The 21,327-nt window shown below is 49.2% G+C and overlaps 2 protein-coding genes and 1 non-coding gene across 18 annotated transcripts in view; 1 reads left to right on the top strand and 2 right to left on the bottom strand.

The window, feature by feature from the left end:
* The window catches only part of LOC142391499 (CLIP-associating protein 1-B-like), a 68,314-nt gene extending 61,347 nt beyond the window's left edge, over positions 1-6,967 (bottom strand). For 15 of the 16 annotated variants that reach the window (XM_075477286.1, XM_075477292.1, XM_075477288.1 and 12 more), the window contains exons 1-6: positions 6,818-6,925; positions 6,126-6,491; positions 2,999-3,077; positions 2,473-2,576; positions 2,300-2,391; positions 1,796-1,871 (exon numbers count right to left, since the gene is read on the bottom strand). In XM_075477286.1, coding sequence (XP_075333401.1) covers positions 1,796-1,871; positions 2,300-2,391; positions 2,473-2,576; positions 2,999-3,077; positions 6,126-6,329 — 555 coding nt within the window. In that variant the 5' untranslated portion in view covers positions 6,330-6,491; positions 6,818-6,925. Of the gene's footprint in view, positions 1-1,795; positions 1,872-2,299; positions 2,392-2,472; positions 2,577-2,998; positions 3,078-6,125; positions 6,492-6,817 lie in introns of all 16 variants that reach the window. The other variant, XM_075477287.1, reaches the window with a different exon arrangement.
* On the top strand, positions 3,758-3,885 carry LOC142393757 (U4atac minor spliceosomal RNA). The gene has a single exon (XR_012772169.1). It is a non-coding gene; the product is annotated as a U4atac minor spliceosomal RNA (small nuclear RNA).
* Positions 6,968-9,199: 2,232 nt separating the features above from the next.
* Positions 9,200-20,879, bottom strand: clcn4 (chloride channel, voltage-sensitive 4). Its single transcript, XM_075477285.1, has 12 exons — positions 20,700-20,879; positions 20,371-20,525; positions 20,198-20,297; positions 15,352-15,539; positions 15,158-15,280; positions 14,849-15,055; positions 13,724-13,804; positions 13,112-13,657; positions 12,835-13,021; positions 11,406-11,804; positions 11,119-11,335; positions 9,200-10,241 (listed from the first exon to the last, which is right to left on the bottom strand). Exons 1-12 carry the CDS (start codon positions 20,713-20,715, stop codon positions 10,151-10,153), a joined length of 2,310 nt encoding a protein of 769 aa, XP_075333400.1. The 5' UTR covers positions 20,716-20,879; the 3' UTR covers positions 9,200-10,150.
* Between the last annotated feature and the right edge of the window lie 448 nt (positions 20,880-21,327).

Here is a 21,327-nt window from a genome sequence, read left to right as displayed (position 1 = left end):
TAATTGTAAGCAGTCACAGCCGCTAACTGTAACCAGCCACAGCCGCTAACTGTAACCAGTCACAGCCGCTAATTGTAAGCAGTCACAGCCGCTAACTGTAACCAGCCTCAGCCGCTAACTGTAAGCAGTCACAGCCGCTAACTGTAACCAGCCTCAGCCGCTAACTGTAACCAGCCACAGCCGCTAACTGTAAGCAGTCACAGCCGCTAACTGTAACCAGCCACAGCCGCTAACTGTAACCAGCCACAGCCGCTAACTGTAACCAGCCTCAGCCGCTAACTGTAACCAGCCACAGCCGCTAACTGTAAGCAGTCACAGCCGCTAACTGTAACCAGCCTCAGCCGCTAACTGTAACCAGCCACAGCCGCTAACTGTAACCAGTCTCAGCCGCTAACTGTAACCAGCCACAGCCGCTAACTGTAACCAGCCACAGCCGCTAACTGTAAGCAGTCACAGCCGCTAACTGTAACCAGCCAAAGCCGCTAACTGTAACCAGCCACAGCCGCTAACTGTAAGCAGCTACAGCCACAGCCGCTAACTGTAACCAGCCACAGCCGCTAACTGTAACCAGTCACAGCTGCTAACTGTAACCAGCCACAGCCGCTAACTGTAACCAGCCACAGCCGCTAACTGTAACCAGCCACAGCCGCTAACTGTAACCAATCACAGCCGCTAACTGTAACCAGCTAACAGTAACCAGCCACAGCTGCTAACTATAACCAGCTAACAGTAACCAGCCACAGCTGCTAACTATAACCAGCTAACAGTAACCAGCCACAGCTGCTAACTGTAACCAGTCACAGCTGCTAACTATAACCAGCTAACTGTAACCAGTCACAGCCGCTAACTGTAACCAGCCACAGCTGCTAACTATAACCAGTCACAGCTGCTAACTGTAACCAGCCACAGCCGCTAACTGTAACCAGCCACAGCCGCTAACTGTAACCAGCCACAGCCGCTAACTGTAACCAGCCACAGCTGCTAACTATAACCAGTCACAGCTGCTAACTGTAACCAGCCACAGCTGCTAACTGTAACCAGCCACAGCCGCTAACTGTAACCAGCCACAGCCGCTAACTGTAACCAGTCACAGCTGCTAACTGTAACCAGTCACAGCCGCTAACTGTAACCAGCCACAGCCGCTAACTGTAACCAGCCACAGCCGCTAACTGTAACCAGCCACAGCCGCTAACTGTAACCAATCACAGCCGCTAACTGTAACCAGCTAACAGTAACCAGCCACAGCTGCTAACTATAACCAGCTAACAGTAACCAGCCACAGCTGCTAACTGTAACCAGCTAACAGTAACCAGCCACAGCTGCTAACATGTGAGTATTTATTACCAAATGGGCTGCCACAAACATCACTAAGCTCACCGCATGTGAAACTCGACTTTCTCGAGTCAAGTCAAGTATTTCAATAGTTTTTCGTTGGTACTTTTCTCTAAAATCCACTGTTTTAGAGAGTGTGCTTGGCTTCAGGATGTGAAGCTCATGGGCAGGGCTTCCTGTCGTCAGGAGGAAGTAAGATTCAGGTGATGACAGACGTCTGCGGCCTATCAGGGAGCAACAAACTGAGACAACTGTAGTGAGAGGCTCTGATGTTCAGGGAAGAAGCATTTATCCCTTCAAATGTCCTCATTAACCCTTCTGAGCTGCAGCGTCGCTCACAGACCAATAATCCTGCTGCTACAACCCGGCCCGATCCTTGAATGTACCGTTATTAACACTTTGAAAAGGAAGTGTACCTGTGAGCTGAATCTAATGAGTCAATGAGCAGAAAACGTGATCATACCTGGCTTGTTGGATCCCCGAGGAGGTTACAGATGTGAGGGACGATTTTACTGAGCGTCAGACTCTGAGATCCAAACCTGAAACGGCACAGAACAAAAACATTGATTTTAATGTGGTTATGTGGCTCATGGCCCCGGCTGGGTTTGGTTCTTTCTGCGGTGTTCCCCAGGGGTCTATCCTAGGACCCCTGCTGTTTTAGTACAACTATTAGCCATAAAAGCTGCCTCCAGATTTGGACCGCTCACCATAGTTTCTTCAAGACGTTCTATCATCATGTTTTATCCTCCGTATTTTACAGAACTTTCTCAGTTGGGATCAATCATTTGGGAAAATTTACTGCTTTTCTTTGATTCTGTGGCTGCAAACCTGAAAAATGTTCAGGTTTTATTTGAACAAAACGAGCTAAATGAGACCTCTGACGAGTCCTTTCTTACGTTTTACAGACAAAACAACCAAGAAAATCTGGCAAAGTTGTTTTCATTTCATGGATCTGATGTGGACTCACACATTCAAGGTGGAGATGAGGCAGAGGCAGAGGCCCTCTCTGGTTCTGTTGTTCTTGTGCTTGAAGCCGCCCGTCATTCGCTCCCACACATACTGAGGAGGCACAGAAACACAGCAGCCGTGTGAAACTAAGACTCATGAAGAAGTAATCTGAGTGAGCGTCCAGCGGTGTACCTGCGGGTTGGCGGCCTGGTCCATGATCTTCAGCAGAAGCGCCTGGTCCTGGTCTCGGACCTGGTCTTTGGCGTCTCCCAGGCGATCCATCAGACTCGGCAGAACTGAGCCAACACAGAAGCACAAACACGCAACTTCAGCGTCCTCCGTCATATCAGCGCTCACCGTTTATATTTCTGCTCTGATTTCTGTGGATCCACATCAAAACTGTCAGCTTACACACTGAAATCTGGTCTCACACCTACATTTATGATCATGGATCCACTCTTTCATCACATTACGTGTTATTTTCTGTCACCAGAACAATGGGCCCGCTGGTTTTTAACGTTTTATTTTAAAAATTCAGCTTTAAAAAATATGAAAAATGTGAGAAAATGAGGAGTAAGTGACTTAAAATGAGCTAAATCATCTGCCGAGGGAATAAGAAGCTTTGATCAACTAAAAATGAGAGAAGTTTTGTCGTCTTAGACACCCACACAGGGTCTTTATCACCATAAAGGTCGTTTTGTAACCTGTATCCGCTCACCTGTTCCCACCTGTGTCCTGAACCTCTCCTGCAGTCTGCTGACCAGAGCTGACAGGATGTCCATCCCCAGCAAAACCACCTGCAACACAAACATTGTCAATAAATCCGAGTGTAATATGCAGAAATACATAAGAGTGCTAATGTCACACTTTGAACTTATCTGCAGTTACTGAAGTACGCGTAATTACTTCAGATTTTAAGCCAAACATCCAGTATTTAGCATATTTTTCAAATATATGTTCAAATATGATAAAGTTTAAGCTTATTATAAATCATATTTGAGGCTTAATTTTGTTGTAACCCATAAAATAAGAACAAAGCATGTTGGTAAGCTTGAACACATTCTGATGTGTCTTTTAAGTAAAAAGTACCAAAAAACCCACTACAAATTCTGCTTTTCTGCAGTTTAATTACAACTAAAATACACCCAGCACGAAACTAAAAAAGTAAACTTCAAATTAAGCCGTCATCAGCGCAGTTTGAGTGGGTTTATCCCCCCCCCCCACCCCCACAGCTGATCACTACGGCAGCGCTGTGTGTGAAGCTGCGCCGCAAAGCATCATGGGTAATCAGACATAAGCAGGAATCTTTGTTATTAAAACCACAAAATAAACCAGACTTACGGTTTTAAATCAATTAAATGGAAATATAAGAGTGTAACCTTTGAATTTAGGGACTGAAACACGAGCAGGACACACAAACCGTGACCGAGGACGCTGTTCGCATCTTACTAGACTCTCACAGCGCATGCTTAGTTTAACTTTCCTTGTCATGGGGTGGTATGGGAAGCTCAATGAACGTATAGTGAGAGTCTCCCGCTGACACCAAATCGACACATTCGCATCACCTGAGCCGCGTGCTCGGATTATGGTGCAATTTTTGGAACAAACTTCTCTTTCTAAATGTAAAAAAAACCTGGAAACTTTTGGAACATGTGATCGCACGCGCTCCGCCGCCATCTTGTGGCCACGTGGTAGAAATACATAAGAGTGGCATAGAATGCAGCCGACTTCCGGGTTGTCATGGTAATATAATTCCAACTCGTTCATTCATTATAGAATAGAAATAGAAAAATACTTTATTCATTAAAGTAATTGAAATTCAAATTCGTCAAGTAGCTCAACATTTTTTTTAATATTTACAATGATTGTATTAACAACAATAATAATACTACTACTAACTAAATAAATGATAATAAATGACAAAATAAACAAATAAATAAAAATCAATCAATTTGAGAAGAACTCAGCAGTCACTGTTATAAAGCCTTATCGCTGTGGGAACAAAGGACCTTCTGACACATCCAGATAAATTATTTCATCATTTCATCCAGATAAAGACTAAATTCAGGCACAAACCACAGACCGGGGGGTCTTATCACCTTTATATATTTACAGGGGAACACGCTGAATAAAACACGTGTAAACGGTATGAAAGGAAGAAGAGTTTCTGAGGAGTTGCATTCGCCCCCAACATCAGACTATTTCACAGTGATGTCACGACTGTGATCATCTTCTGATTCCCTCAGATGTGCAGATGATAAAGTGCGTGGTCAGCACCCAGAAAGCGCCTCTTCTCCACACGTCACTGCGGCTCCTCCCTCTGCCGGCTCTGTCCCAGAGGGAAGGAAACTGGGCTAATGGTGCCGGTAAAATAAGCTCAGAGCCACCAGGGAGCCGCGGCCCCGTTACAGAAGGCAGTCTGACCACAGCTGAGTGTCGTGTGCCTTCAGCACAGAGTCACGGCATGACTTACTCACTAATCATGAAGATTAAACCCAGATTTCACTCTTAATCTTGAGTACTTCTAGATTAGTATCCGATCATTCATTAGCAACACACAGGGACTTAGTTTTATTTGTAAGTCCTTCAGGTGTTTGGTGAGACCTTTGATTCCTTCTTTTTTGATGCGATTTAATTCACTTTTCCCACATATTTTACCGGCATCTTTACAAGATAGTTTGACTCCTTGCACAACGTTTCAACTTTTAGGCTAATATCTGTTCGTGATGAGCAAATTAAACCACTATAAAATAAAGCCACAACGATTTAAAGCTAGGCTGCTGTTAGGCTGAAATGAGCCAGATGTGAGGCCGTCTGTCCGACAGCTAAAGCTGGGCTGAAACTGGCTCATCAACAGGATCAGGGGTTCACTTAGTTTCTCACTCATCGCTGCTACCAGCTGCTGGATCAGGGGTTCACTTAGTTTCTCACTCATCGCTGCTACCAGCTGCTGGATCAGGGGTTCACTTAGTTTCTCACTCACTGCTGCTACCAGCTGCTGGATCAGGGGTTCACTTAGTTTCTCACTCACTGCTGCTACCAGCTGCTGGATCAGGGGTTCACTTAGTTTCTCACTCACTGCTGCTACCAGCTGCTGGATCAGGGGTTCACTTAGTTTCTCACTCACTGCTGCTACCGGCTGCTGGATCAGGGGTTCACTTAGTTTCTCACTCGCTGCTGTTACCGGCTGCTGGATCAGGGGTTCACTTAGTTTCTCACTGCTGCTACCAGCTGCTGGATCAGGGGTTCACTTAGTTTCTCACTGCTGCTACCAGCTGCTGGATCAGGGGTTCACTTAGTTTCTCACTGCTGCTACCAGCTGCTGGATCAGGGGTTCACTTAGTTTCTCACTGCTGCTACCAGCTGCTGGATCAGGGGTTCACTTAGTTTCTCACTGCTGCTACCAGCTGCTGGATCAGGGGTTCACTTAGTTTATCACTGCTGCTACCAGCTGCTGGATCAGGGGTTCACTTAGTTTCTCACACACTGCTGCTACCAGCTGCTGGATCAGGGGTTCACTTAGTTTCTCACACACTGCTGCTACCAGCTGCTGGATCAGGGGTTCACTTAGTTTCTCACTCACTGCTGCTGCCAGCTGCTGGATCGGGGGTTCACTTAGTTCTTTTTCCTCTTTGTTCTGCAGCTCAGCGGACATTTATCAACAGGAAACCGGCCCTTACAGCCTGGTCTGTGTGGGGAACAGAGCTGCTGCCTTTACCCTGGTCCTGGTGCCTGGTTTCAGGCCCAGAACCAGCCCACACAGAGGGTCCTGGTGCCTGGTTTCAGGCCCAGAACCAGCCCACACGTGGGGCCCTCAGCAGCACCTCTGACGGGGCTGAGCTCACCTTGAAGTTGCTGGAGTTGACCCAGGAGCTGGCCACCGTGTCCACCATCCTGTCCAGCGCACTCTGGTCCTGCTCCAGCTCGGGGCACCTCTCCGGGCTCAGGACCAGCTCGGTGATCTCCTGGCCCACCTGGAGCCGGCCCCCCAGGTCCTTCTGCATCACCTGCTCCAGCAGGTACTCCATGCTCACCTCCTCCTCCTCCATGGCAGCTCTGGGATCAGCCGGCGTCTCTCCTCAGGGTTTTAGGTCCGGGAAAAGTCCTCACACTGAGCCCCGCGTAAAAAAACTGGTGACAGTCTTTAGGAAGCAGCTAATGACGGTGAGATGAGCAGCATAATGTCCTGAGATGGGATGCACTTCATTGTCCTTTATTTAAACAAGAAGAAAAACAGCGAGAATGAGGCAAAGTTTCCAAACTAGCTCATTTAAATTCACATGTAGTGACTGAATGTTTGGTAGGAATCAAGCTTGCCGACTCCCAGCTCTTAATCATTGACAGCAGAGCTAGTTTAAGCGCGGCTAACCTCTCGGCTAACAGGTAAACATTGAGATAAAGTGTTAGCTCCTGCTGCTAGCTCACCAGCTAACCCCCTTCAATGCAAAACACGGTGAAGCTAGTGTTAGCACAGCGGGCTAAGCTAGTTTTCTGGAGACTAATGGAGTAAGAACCGTTGGCCTGTGACGTTACTTACCGGCTTCTAGCGGGTTAATTAATCAGTTATTAATGCGGCGACCGGCGACACATCCACTCACCGGATGGACCGACTCGCTCCCTGGAAAAAAGTCCGAAGTGGCGATGCTGCCTCTGGCTACAAACTACCGTTACTTCACATTACAGCCCGGCGCTCACCGTCCCACAAACTGCAGCGACAGCCACTCAAACCTTACTCGGTTTAACAAATATAAATTCCAGTTGGGTGAAAACAAGTCATTCATCTGGATTAAAAAGACAATAAAGTGATTATTTTTGATATAAAGCTTGTCCCTTATCAGACGCCGTCGGACAGACTAAATAAAACCGCAGAACGACGACACCTGCTGGCAGCAACGCGTAACTACACCTAGCGATTATGTGGCTACATCGAGCAACTTTTCGGTCTCATCTGATTTTTCTTAAAGCAACCAGCTAAAAGATCATAAAATCCTTGGACTCGGAGCCCCCCTCAAATATTGCATGTGTTGTGAGGTTAATTGTGGTCCAAATGCCCCTCAAAAATTACAAATAATCTTCTAAATTTCTGGTGGAATACGTGTCCGAGTTTAGACAGTTAAAGTCACTCTGAATCAAATGTGAGGCAAAGGAAACTACAGATGTGGCCAACATTTAGGTTCAGACACAAAAATAAATTAATAAATAGAAACCTCCATCTTCGGTTCTGTTCAGTCCCAAAAAAGAACCTTTTCCAGAGTGAAGAGTCGTGGTTTATCTATTCGTTTAAAAGTTGTGCCCAACGCATCTTTAATCACTGACGTGAGGTTTCTCTTCTCAGGGAGGATGAGAAAGTTCACATGTTCTTTTAGGCTTTAACACTTAAAGTGGTGCTTTCATATGGAGTAATGAAGAATATAGAAACTAAATCATTAAAACACAGAGAGGTAGGGTCAAAGATTTTCTGTCTTTTTAAACCAACTGATCATAAAGCGTGTCTAAATGTGGCGACTTATGCCCCTTTTCCACCGCCGAGCTAGCCCTTCTCTACTCGGTTCGATATAGCGCGACACTACACGGCACCAGTACCATTTCCTTTTCCACACAAACTGTGGCCTGGAAGTGGGCGGAGTCGGCCCGTTCACCACTAACGTGACGTCAGTTTCAGGTGACTACAAAGTGTCACGCCGCGGTTAGTCAAAAGTAAACACAACGATGGAGTGTAATGTGTAATGCAGTTGACAATCCATATTGTTTAGTTAAACCAAGCTCTTTATTAAAAAAGACAATACAAAAGTAAACAGCAGGAGTGTTGGTGCCGGTGGAATGCAGATAGCAGCTGTTGCTCAGCTGCAGATTGCGATGCCAGTGTCGGTTCTGAAGCCTGTGGGATTGGAGGATCTTCGCTGACCTCAGCAACCGAACACTCATCGGTTGCACAAACCGAGTCTTGAGGGGAAAAAAATAAAAAGTGTGAACATACGAAACGCATACACGTAACCGCATAGGTGAGACACTGTGCTAGCCTTCCAAAACAGCGTTGTTTGCTAGCTCACTCAGAACAACTTACATGAGACACCTGTGTAACGTTTTACACAAGTTAAAGACTGAACATGTATTTGTTACGATATAAAACATGCATTTGTTAAGATATAAGCGTTGCACCAAGGGGATAAGAACAACACTTACCATTTTCCATCGCCTCCAACAAAGACGTCGCCGTATCCACGCCGTTCGCCGGGCGGTGACCGTAAATGCCGTCCATTTGGTTGAGCCACTTCCATGTCTTTCTGTTTGACCCACTCCGGCTGTTGTGGTCCTTTAACTGCCGGTAATCGCTCTTCAGCTTCTTCAGCTTGTCTCGGCACTGCTGAGAATTCCAGTGATAGCCATGGTTAGCCATCAGCTTGGCTATATCCTGGAACACCTTCTCATTTCGTGTTGCTCTGTCCAGTTCCTTCTGTATGCGGTCCACCACACACAGAAAGGTCTGCACCTCGCTCATCGTCCATGGGTTGGCTTTCCTTCTCTGGTCTTCCATTTTCGCAATTCTGTTTATTCTCTTCTGCTCTCGCAGGTGTGTTTTCATACATGGCGGGTGATTATTTAAAGCTCCCCGAGCTTCGTCGCGTGTATGACGTAATTTCACCTGACCAATCAGTGGACAGCACTGATCACGTGACGTTTTAATATCGGCTAGTACCGACTAGACCCACCTCTGAAGCAGGTACTAGCCGGTACTAAAAATCGTAACGGGTCCCACCTTCAACCCGCGATGGAAAAGCTCCCAATCAGGGTAGAGCCGTACCGGTACGAAAATGTTCGGTGGAAAAGGGGCATTACAGGCTCTTTTCTTTCAGTTGGACCTTTAGGGTGACACATAATTCACCCGTGACCACATTAAAGAGGCAGAAATTCGTCTCCGGACAGTTCAAACGTTTATTTTTTCCCCCTCTTTAACAAACCCGGAAAACAAAAAGTGCATTTGATCATCCAGGCTTCAACATTTGTGTTCCAACACATTTAAATTAAAAAAAGAAAAACCCCACGATAAATCTGCAACACACATATATATAATATATATATATATAGAAAAAAGACAGTTGTTATTACAGTACATTCTCTTGGCATTTGAAAGCAACGATAAGGAGCGTGTTTTCAGTCTGAAGCGACAGCAGCTCTACGACAACAATCACAACAGATTAACGGAGGGGACGAACACTGAAATAACTCCTTCAGCAGAAACGGCCTCCTTAATGTTTCATTTTAGTGTCAGAGGTACAGTGTTGTGCACAGGGAGCTTCTGGTACCATCTCTTCCTGCTTCAGAGCGCGGACCGACGTACCGCCTGCGTCTGCGGACCCCGAAACGACCCCGCGGACCTTCGGCTCGGGTCCACGGACGCAGAAAGATCCACACCAGAAAAATGGCAACAACGAGGACACAAAATTCTAAGTGCAAAATAAAGTGCGTATGGAAAGCCATTTCATCCCAAGTTAAAAAAAAATGAATAAATCACCGTCTCTCATTTTAAAAGATTGAAAAATACAAACAAAACAACATTAACGCCGACCCGATTGGCTCTTTCCTGGAGTTATCTTTGCATGCTTTCCGGTTTAAAATGGCGTTCCATACATGTGAGCTTCACGTCTGCTCAGACTGGTCCCGGTGCCGAGGCCGAAGCCTTCCACGGGTTGTTTAAAGGTCGTTTCATTACATCTGGAAGCAGCTTCTTCCTGTCAGCACGGAATCTGATGAAGATCCTGCAAACCGGCTACAATAAATAAACGAGACACATGATGAATGGCTGCTGTGGTTACCATGAGGGGGGAGAAAGGGGGGGGGGAGCAGCTTTATTTACACCTTCAGTCTGTGGTTAGTTGAACATGATGGACTCTGGATCCTGGTTCATCATCTGAGCCATGTGGCGCAGGACGTCCTTCTTGGTGATGATGCCCAGAAGACGCCTGCAGAGACCCAGAAAGATTCAGCCTTAAAAAAAAGAACGGTCATCCAGAGAAGAAGTGAGCTAAACTAATCACTCAGTTACGTCTAACACTGACGTATGTCAGGAGAATGGAAAGGATGGACAATTGAGTCATCGATAATTGCAAACTGAAACAGTTCCCCTGGGGAAGGACAGTTATCAGAACGGGATTCCAGGAGGACCGTCCTTAGAGCTTTTCTGTCCGAATGCGGCTTAAGAGAGTCTCTAGAGTGTGAAATATTGCACAGCCTGGAATAAAACAGCGGTCAATTCATGATACTTTCTCATCTCCTAATTTTTATACTTCATGATACAATGTCAATGTTGTGTACATGAGACAACAATGTTGAAGAATTTATGGATTTGACGCTGTGATCGGCAGATACTATGTACTTATTTCCACCTGTATATATATATATATATATATATATATATATATACATATATACACACACACAGTATATATTTGCACATTTCACTTAAATTTTTATGCACAGTTAAAAAATTGTTTTTTTTTTTAATGCACAATTTTTCTACTTTATCTTCTTCTTTGGTTTTCTTTCATCCTTCTCAATTTATTCAATGCTTTTGGCGACGCCTCGTCACCAAGAATTTCAATGTATAGTATGACCCTGTGTCTCTCTGTACAAATGACAATAAATCTTGAATCTTGCTTTTGGTGATCGGCCCCCAAAATCCTGATCGGTGCATCTCTAGTTTCTGCTTCGACAGAATAAACACGACTGAGACAAAAAGGACGGAACTTTTGCTTCTTACTTAGCGACCACGACTCCGCTCATCACACGCAAACCGATGTTGGTTCGCTGTAAGAGGAACGGCCCTTTGGACAGACTCACCCACTCCTGGTCACCAGACACTGGCGGAGGCCCAGCTTGCGGAAGATGTCCACCACCGTCTCCATGGGCGTGTGGTCGGTGACGGTGAAGGGGCTGAGGTTCAGGATGCGGCGCAGCTTCAGCGGCTGCGGGTTGCTGGCCGGCAGCTGCGGCGCGTCCTCTGTGAAGTAGACCACCGAGCTGCTCACCACGCCGTCCTGCTTCTGACGGGCGGTTTCTGGGGGAGGGAGGAGCCAATCACATTTCCGCGTCTGAAAACAGTTTTGATGTTTGATCGTCTGACTTACTGATGGCGAGCGTGAGGTCACGGCGCTGAACGAAGCCGATGAGCCGCTCCGACTCCCTGGACACGACCACCGGGAAGCCGTTGTAGTCGGTGTCTTTGATGAGCGTCTCCACGTCCTCCACCGTGGTGCTGTCCTGCGTGAGCACGGCGAGCGGGGGGTCGTTCCGGCGGGGGCGCATCACGTCCGTGGCCAGCGTGCGGTGAGTGAACTCGTCCCTGACGTCCAGGTAGGGGTAGCCGTTGAGTTGGATGTGCGACTCATAGATGCCTTCTTTCCCGAAGGCGTCCGCCACCCACTTACTGGTGACGGCGGCGGCCATCAGAGGCACGATGTACTCCAGCCCGCCGGTGAGCTCGAACATGATGACCACGAGGGACACGGTCATCCTGGTCACGCCGCCTGAAGGGACGCAACAACAGCGGCTTTATCACGGAAACAGAAGCCATGTGGTGATCTTTCACTGATTCAGGCCCGATCCAAACTCCGGCCCCGTCCCGACCCGACCAGTCCCGACCCAACCCAACCCAACCCGACCCAACCAGTCCCGAACCAACCCGACCAGTCCCGACCCAACCCGACCAGTCCCGACCCAACCTGTCCCGACCCAACCAGTCCCGACCCAACCCGACCCAACCAGTCCCGACCCAACCCAACCCGACCCTACCAGTCCCGACCCAACCAGTCCCGACCCAACCAGTCCCGACCCAACCAGTCCCGACCCAACCCGTCCCGACCCAACCCGACCCAACCCGACCAGTCCCGACCCAACCCAACCAGACCAGTCCCGACCCAACCAGTCCCGAACCAACCCGACCAGTCCCGACCAGTCCCGACCCGACCCAACCTGTCCCGACCCAACCTGTCCCAACCCAACCCAACCCGACCCTACCAGTGCCAACCCAACCAGTCCCGACCCAACCCGTCCCGACCCAATCCGACCCAACCCGACCCAATCAGTCCCGACCCAACCAGTCCCGACCCAACCCGTCCCGACCCAACCCGACCCAACCAGTCCCGACCCAACCCGACCAGTCCCGACCCAACCCAACCCGACCTAACCCGACCAGTCCCGACCCAACCCAACCCGACCCAACCCGACCAGTCCCGACCCAACCCGACCCAACCAGTCCCGACCCAACCCGACCCTACCGGACCCAACCCGACCCAACCAGTCCCAACCAGTCCCGACCCAACCAGTCCCGACCCAACCCGACCAGACCAGTCCCGATCCAACCCAACCCAACCCATCCAGTCCCGACCTGACCGGTCCCGAACCGACCCAATCCAAACTCCTCCCCCGAACTGACCGGTCCCGAACCGACCCAATCCAAACTCCTCCCCCCGACCCGTCCATTGCCCCGTTTGGGGGCTCAAAGAGGTCACCTCAGTTCGGGGGCTTCACGTGACACCTTCCCTTTGCAGAACTCACCCAGACAGGCGGCCGCTCCAACCATGGCGTAGAGGCCCGGTGTGACACAATCTGCGCCTGGCCGGCACCAGTTCTTGAAGATGATCCAGTCGTGGTGGTGGTACGCCATCTGTTCCACGGCGATCCCGACGATCCGCCCAGCAATCGCTCCGACCGCCATGCTCGGGATGAAGAGCCCCGAGGGGATCTGAGGAGGAAGCAGAAGCACCGGCTCACGTGTTTGGCATCGTCTAAAAGGACGATCCACCTCTGCGTTCTGATTGGCCGTCACACTCACCTTCATGCCGAAGGTGAAGATGGTGATGACGATCTTAAAGACGAGCGCCAGCGCGAGCTGCCACAAGGCGTTGTAGACGCCGGGCCCGGCCGGGCGGTCCGGGATGTCGTCCACTGGCCGACTCATGTTGGGGTTGTTGACGTAGTCGCAGAGCTGCGACGACTCCAGCGCCCCGCAGTCGTTGAAGAGCTCCGAGATGAGTTCGCTGGTGCTGCGGCGGGTGTAGGGGTTGGGGTACGCCAGCACGGCGGTGATCCCCGTCACGGCGATGACCTCCAGGACCGGATACTTCCCCAACTGGGTAGTCTTCCTCCGTCGGCACCAGGCGATGTTGGCCCGGATGAAGAGGGTCCCCCAGAGACCACCGAACACCCCGAGCAGGATGAAGGGAACCAGCTCGGCCATGTACCAGGGCGTGTGGTACTCCACGTAGAACAGCACCAGGCGGCTGTTGCCAAACGGGTTGATGGAGCGCAGCGTGAAAGCAGCGACCAGAGCGGCGAAGAACGAACGCCACAGCGTCTTCAGGGGGAAATAGTAGCTGACCTGCGGGAGAAAGTGCTCTCAGAGCCGAGTCCTGAATCACACAAGGCAAAACGGGTCGGTACCAACCTCCTCCAGGCTGAACAGAACTCCGCCGATGGGCGCGCCGAAGGCCACCGACACTCCAGCCGCCGCCGCCGCCGACAACACCTGAAGGAACAAAGCGAAATGAAGCCCAACTTTGCCAGACCCGTCCCCTCCCATCCCGTCCAGACCAGACCAGACCAGACCTGTCCCGTCCAGACCAGACCCGTCCAGACCCGTCCAGACCAGACCCGACCAGACCTGTCCGGACCAGACCAGACCCGTCCTGTCCAGACCAGAACCGTCCAGACCAGACCAGACCAGACCTGTCCCGTCCAGACCAGACCTGTCCCGTCCAGACCAGACCAGACCAGACCAGACCCGTCCGGACCGGACCAGACCAGACCAGACCAGACCAGACCAGACCAGACCTGTCCCGTCCCGTCCTGACCAGACCAGACCAGACCCGTCCGGACCAGACCAGACCAGACCTGTCCGGACCAGACCAAACCCGTCCGGACCAGACCAGACCAGACCTGTCCCGTCCCGTCCAGACCAGACCAGACCAGACCCGTCCGGACCAGACCAGACCAGACCCGTCCGGACCAGACCAGACCAGACCTGTCCCGTCCCGTCCCGTCCAGACCAGACCAGACCAGACCTGTCCCGTCCAGACCAGACCCGTCCAGACCAGACCAGACCCGTCCGGACCAGACCAGACCAGACCTGTCCCGTCCCGTCCCTTCCAGACCAGACCCGTCCAGACCAGACCAGACCAGACCTGTCCGGACCAGACCAGACCCGTCCAGACCAGACCAGACCTGTCCCGCCCAGACCAGACCCGTCCAGACCAGACCAGACCTGTCCCGTCCAGACCAGACCCGTCCAGACCAGACCGGACCCGTCCGGACCAGACCAGACCAGACCTTTCCCGTCCCGTCCAGACCAGACCTGTCCCGTCCCGTCCAGATCAGACCTATCCCGACCAGACCAGACCTGTCCCTCCCAGACCAGACCTGTCCCGACCAGACCAGACCTGTCCCGTCCAGACCAGACCAGACAAGACCAGACCAGACCAGACCAGACCCGTCCCACCCAGACCAGAAGCCCAACTTTGCTGCTTTCTACGAATCGGCAAGCAAATCGTCGAGCGACTCGGACGCGGCGTACCTCTCGCCGCTTGCCCTCGTTCTTGCTGTACTTGGAGAACAGGCTGCAGAAGAGGTTTCCGCAGCAACAGGCCACGTGGACCAGAGGACCCTCCTTCCCCAGGCTGAGGCCCGACGACACCGCCAGCACTAGGGTGACCGTCTTGATGAGCAGGGTCCATTTCCCGAGGTAGCCCCGGATGATGAAGCCGCTGAGGATCGTCTTGATCTACACGGAAACCAAAAGATGGAACCATCTCAAAACTCTCCTGAACTGGTTTTACTCCTCGCATCAAGAGCTCAACATCAGGGCGTAACATCTGTAAGTTACCTCTGGGATTCCTGAGCCGCAGGCGTACGGAGCGAACACTCGCACCAGCGACACCGCCAAGAAGGAAAACAGCAGCGCCCACAGAACGTACAGGAAGTAGTTCAACACGTAGGCTCCGCCCCCCTGAAACATGAGAAAAGGGTTCATTTCATTCCTCTGCCCCCGTGATGAAAACCCGTCCGATCGCGTCCCACCTCGGCGTGGCCCGTCATCAGCTCCGCCCACTTCTGCCACTGCGGACACTTGTCCCGGTCGTCGAACGTCGTCTCGTTGGACGTCCAGCAGCACTGCTCGTGGCTGTACCAGAAGGCCGACAGGCACACGCCTTCTTTCAGGTCCGTCATCCAGTCCACCGCCAGGTCGATCACGCCGGCCAGCGTACCTGTGGGGAGCCGGAAAAACGAGAAAAGAGACTTACTGACAATCCAATTCTGTCCGTGTCAAGCACAGACAGAAGAAGAAATATTTAAGGCTGATTTATGGTCGCCTACGGAGACGCTCTCCGTCGCTTGCATGCGTCGGCCAACATTCAAATAAAAGGCCACTAAGTCCCCAGATAGGTACAAATAAAAGACCACCAAGTCCCGAGATAGTTACAAATAAAAGGCCACCAAGTCCCCAGATAGGTACAAATAAAAGGCCACCAAGTCCCCAGATAGGTACAAATAAAAGGCCACCAAGTCCCCAGATAGGTACAAATAAAAGGCCACCAAGTCCCCAGATAGGTACAAATAAAAGGCCACCAAGTCCCCAGATAGGTACAAATAAAAGGCCACCAAGTCCCCAGATAGGTACAAATAAAAGGCCACCAAGTCCCCAGATAGGTACAAATAAAAGGCCACCAAGTCCCCAGATAGGTACAAATAAAAGGCCACCAAGTCCCCAGATAGGTACAAATAAAAGGCCACCAAGTCCCCAGATAGGTACAAATAAAAGGCCACCAAGTCCCCAGATAGGTACAAATAAAAGGCCACCAAGTCCCCAGATAGGTACAAATAAAAGGCCACCAAGTCCCCAGATAGGTCCAAATAAAAGGCCACCTAGTTCCCAGATAGGTCCAAATAAAAAGGCCACCAAGTCCCCAGATAGGTACAAATAAAAGGCCACCAAGTCCCGATATAGGTCCAAATAAAAGGCCACCTAGTCCCCAGATAGGCACAAATAAAAGGCCACCAAGTCCCCAGATAGGTCCAAATAAAAGGCCACCAAGTCCCGAGATAGGCACAAATAAAAGGCCACCAAGTCCCCAGATAAGTACAAATAAAAGGCCACCAAGTCCCCAGATAGGTCCAAATAAAAGGCCACCTAGTTCCCAGATAGGTCCAAATAAAAAGGCCACCAAGTCCCCAGATAGGTACAAATAAAAGGCCACCAAGTCCCGATATAGGTCCAAATAAAAGGCCACCTAGTCCCCAGATAGGCACAAATAAAAGGCCACCAAGTCCCCAGATAGGTCCAAATAAAAGGCCACCAAGTCCCGAGATAGGCACAAATAAAAGGCCACCAAGTCCCGAAATAGGTACAAATAAAAGGCCACCAAGTCCCCAGATAGGCACAAATAAAAGGCCACCAAGTCCCCGGATAGGTACAAATAAAAGGCCACCAAGTCCCCAGATAAGTACAAATAAAAGGCCACCAAGTCCCCAGATAGGCACAAATAAAAGGCCACCAAGTCCCCAGATAAGTACAAATAAAAGGCCACCAAGTCCCCAGATAGGCACAAATAAAAGGCCACCAAGTCCCCAGATAGGTACAAATAAAAGGCCACCAAGTCCCCAGATAGGCACAAATAAAAGGCCACCAAGTCCCCAGATAGGTACAAATAAAAGGCCACCAAGTCCCGAGATAGGTACAAATAAAAGGCCACCAAGTCCCCAGATAGGCACAAATAAAAGGCCACCAAGTCCCCAGATAAGTACAAATAAAAGGCCACCAAGTCCCGAGATAGGTACAAATAAAAGGCCACCAAGTCCCGAGATAGGTACAAATAAAAGGCCACCAAGTCCCCAGATAGGCACAAATAAAAGGCCACCAAGTCCCGAAATAGGTACAAATAAAAAGGCCACCAAGTCCCCAGATAGGTACAAATAAAAGGCCACCAAGTCCCCAGATAGGTACAAATAAAAGGCCACCAAGTCCCCAGATAGGTACAAATAAAAGGCCACCAAGTCCCCAGATAGGTACAAATAAAAGGCCACCAAGTCCCCAGATAGGTACAAATAAAAGGCCACCAAGTCCCCAGATAGGCACAAATAAAAGGCCACCAAGTCCCGAAATAGGTACAAATAAAAAGGCCACCAAGTCCCCAGATAGGTACAAATAAAAGGCCGCCAAGTCCCCAGATAGGTACAAATAAAAGGCCACCAAGTCCCGAGATAGGTACAAATAAAAGGCCACCAAGTCCCGAAATAGGTACAAATAAAAGGCCACCAAGTCCCGAGATAGGTACAAATAAAAGGCCACCAAGTCCCCAGATAGGTGCAAATAAAAGGCCACCAAGTCCCCAGATAGGTACAAATAAAAGGGCACCAAGTCCCCAGATAGGTACAAATAAAAGGGCACCAAGTCCCCAGATAGGTACAAATAAAAGGCCACCAAGTCCCCAGATAGGTACAAATAAAAGGCCACCAAGTCCCCAGATAGGTACAAATAAAAGGCCACCAAGTCCCCAGATAGGTACAAATAAAAGGCCACCAAGTCCCCAGATAGGTACAAATAAAAGGCCACCAAGTCCCCAGATAAGTACAAATAAAAGGCCACCAAGTCCCGAAATAGGTACAAATAAAAGGCCACCAAGTCCCCAGATAAGTACAAATAAAAGGCCACCAAGTCCCCAGATAGGTACAAATAAAAGGCCACCAAGTCCCCAGATAGGTACAAATAAAAGGCCACCAAGTCCCCAGATAGGTACAAATAAAAGGCCACCAAGTCCCCAGATAGGCACAAATAAAAGGGCACCAAGTCCCGAGATAGGTACAAATAAAAGGCCACCAAGTCCCCAGATAGGCACAAATAAAAGGCCACCAAGTCCCCAGATAGGCACAAATAAAAGGCCACCAAGTCCCCAGATAGGTACAAATAAAAGGCCACCAAGTCCCGAAATAGGTACAAATAAAAGGCCACCAAGTCCCCAGATAGGTACAAATAAAAGGCCACCAAGTCCCCAGATAGGTACAAATAAAAGGCCACCAAGTCCCCAGATAGGCACAAATAAAAGGCCACCAAGTCCCCAGATAGGTACAAATAAAAGGCCACCAAGTCCCCAGATAGGTCCAAATAAAAGGCCACCAAGTCCCCAGATAGGCACAAATAAAAGGCCACCAAGTTTCCAGATAGGTACAAATAAAAGGCCACCAAGTCCCCAGATAGGTACAAATAAAAGGCCACCAAGTCCCCAGATAGGTACAAATAAAAGGCCACCAAGTCCCGAGATAGGTACAAATAAAAGGCCACCAAGTCCCCAGATAGGTACAAATAAAAGGCCACCAAGTCCCGAAATAGGTACAAATAAAAGGCCACCAAGTCCCCAGATAGGTACAAATAAAAGGCCACCAAGTCTCCAGATAGGTACAAATAAAAGGCCACCAAGTCCCGAGATAGGCACAAATAAAAGGCCACCAAGTCCCCAGATAGGCACAAATAAAAGGCCACCAAGTCTCCAGATAGGTACAAATAAAAGGCCACCAAGTCCCCAGATAGGTCCAAATAAAAGGCCACCAAGTCCCCAGATAGGCACAAATAAAAGGCCACCAAGTCTCCAGATAGGTACAAATAAAAGGCCACCAAGTCCTGAAATAGGTACAAATAAAAGGCCACCAAGTCCCCAGATAGGTACAAATAAAAGGCCACCAAGTCCCCAGATAAGTACAAATAAAAGGCCACCAAGTCTCCAGATAGGTACAAATAAAAGGCCACCAAGTCCCCAGATAGGTACAAATAAAAGGCCACCAAGTCCCCAGATAGGTACAAATAAAAGGCCACCAAGTCCCGAGATGCCGCCTGCCGCGCTTGTTTCGGTGTTTGCTGCTCGCTCTGCACTTCGGTCTACACAGCAGGCAGGCTTTTTCTGTCATTTTATCCACATAAAACTCAGTAAAATGTCTTCAGTCGGATCTTTTTCACGTTTTTCTGTCATTTTATCCACATAAAACTCAGTAAAATGTCTTTCAGTCGGATCTTTTTCACCTTTTTCTGTCATTTTATCCACATAAAACTCACTAAAATGTCTTCAGTCGGATCTTTTTCACCTTTTTCTGTCATTTTATCCACATAAAACTCAGTAAAATGTCTTTCAGTCGGATCTTTTTCACCTTTTTCTGTCATTTTATCCACATAAAACTCAGTAAAATGTCTTTCAGTCGGATCTTTTTCATGTTTTTCTGTCATTAAATCCACATAAAACTCGAAAAAACTGAGGAAAAAGTCAGAACTCACAATCGCTTGGCCCTATTTTCTCTCCCTTCGTATCACTGCCTGCGGTGCAGACCGTGCAGACGCACGGTTTGAGCGCATATTGTTTTGAGAAGCAAAATGCTTTATTTTTTAAACCCCAGCCAACTAGCCGGACTACCTTCATCAACACCAAAACGAGGCTGGAACTCTGCTCACAGGACGCAGCAGGGGGTAAGAAGATGTTCAGAAATGATGCTGCTGATGTAGGATGTCATACAGCTTCATGTCAAAAGAGGCGAACTATCCCTTTAAGCGCAAGAAACAGCTTTTACAACTTTATCTTTTTCACTGGAAACAGATAAAGAGCCAAGCACTGAAAATGTTTAAAAACGGGTTTTAATGGTTCGACTTCACCAGGATGATCAAAAGCTCAACCTGTTTTCCAACTGAAATGGAAAGTAAATCCTCTTCCGTGTAGCAGACAACATTGTTGATGCTTTTCCAGAAAGTGGAAGACAGATTCAACCCCACATTTGCTCATAAATGTTCCGTCTCTCCACCAAACTGACGAGGCCCCCCTCCCTCAGCAGACAGAGCTCTGACACCTCGCTGTGGGCCGTGTGCATTAATGAATGCAAATGTGCCGACCTGAGAGGAGGCCGATGAGCAGCATCACCACCCATCCCGACCAGGCGTCCAGGAGGCTCTTGATCAGCTCCCAGAGGGACTCTTTGCTCTTGCTGGTGATCTGCGGGACAAACAGACAGTCAGCACCGCCTCCCACACCTCATCACACCTGCTGCATGACGGGGGAAGAACACCTTGCGGTGGCGATCCGTGTCTCTGGACTTCTCTCTGAGCCAGTCGATGGTGTGGAAGTCCTCGTACGTGCCCACGTCGGGGAAAGGCTCGTCCAGGAAGTCCATCAGGGTTCCAGCTCCGTTCATCTCCTCTGTGGGCGTGGAAGCGCTGACACCTGGCCGGGGAGGGGGGGAAGGACACCATCACCAGACTGAGGACTGCGATGAACCCGCCCGCAGGCCGAAGATTCAGCTCAAAATAACACCAAAACATGAAGCTCCGCAGCTTTATTTACGTTAGCATCTGAAGCTAACTTAGCATCGTTAGCACGATAAACCCTTGTTCTCACCGTCTCCTGCCTCCATGTTGCCGTCAGTTCTCAGCGCTGGGGATGAAAAACGTTTCCGTCGAATTATTCCTTTACATACAGTCGAGTTCACCGGGCATTTTCAGGCGATATTTACAGAAAAACACCAACACCGCCCGCAGCCTGCGGAGACTGCTGCTGAACCTGTCGGTATCGCGATACTTCCATAATCCCGCGTTGGTTTAACACGAGTCAAAGATCGTCTATTGATACATGGGCCATTTCACTGCTTTTTTTTTTGCAGGCCACAGTAGGTCCAGATTTGAGCTGTAATTTTCATACAGGGTTTATTTATTGACTTTACTTTTTAGTGTTTTACTCATGTGATCACCGTGCCCATCCCTTATTTCATTCTTAAACTGTGACTGTGAAGCACCAACTCCAGCATCGTGGGAGCAGAAATGTGATGCAGAATTCAAAGATCTTCTATTGAAGAGGTGACTCACACAATGAAACGCAAAAGAGTGACTAAATGCACCAATTCAAAAGTAATAATTAGAAAAGTGTTAACAGTAGATTTATTTATATTCTTAGATATTACTTATTTCCATTGATAAAATATGATAAATAAATAAATAAATGACCATTTTCAAGAGAGGTGAGAATGCTT

The sequence above is a fragment of the Odontesthes bonariensis genome, chromosome 11 (genome assembly GCF_027942865.1).
Source record: "Odontesthes bonariensis isolate fOdoBon6 chromosome 11, fOdoBon6.hap1, whole genome shotgun sequence".
NCBI classification, from domain to species: domain Eukaryota; kingdom Metazoa; phylum Chordata; class Actinopteri; order Atheriniformes; family Atherinopsidae; genus Odontesthes; species Odontesthes bonariensis.
This window is presented reverse-complemented; position numbering and strand designations above follow the sequence as displayed.

Coding starts and splice junctions, on each gene's coding strand:
- clcn4 (XM_075477285.1), bottom strand. Junction 15,281..15,351: donor TGATGACGGGCCACGCCGAG/GTGGGACGCGAT, acceptor CTCATGTTTCAG/GGGGGCGGAGCCTACGTGTT. Junction 10,242..11,118: donor TGTCTGGTGACCAGGAGTGG/GTGAGTCTGTCC, acceptor GGGTCTCTGCAG/GCGTCTTCTGGGCATCATCA.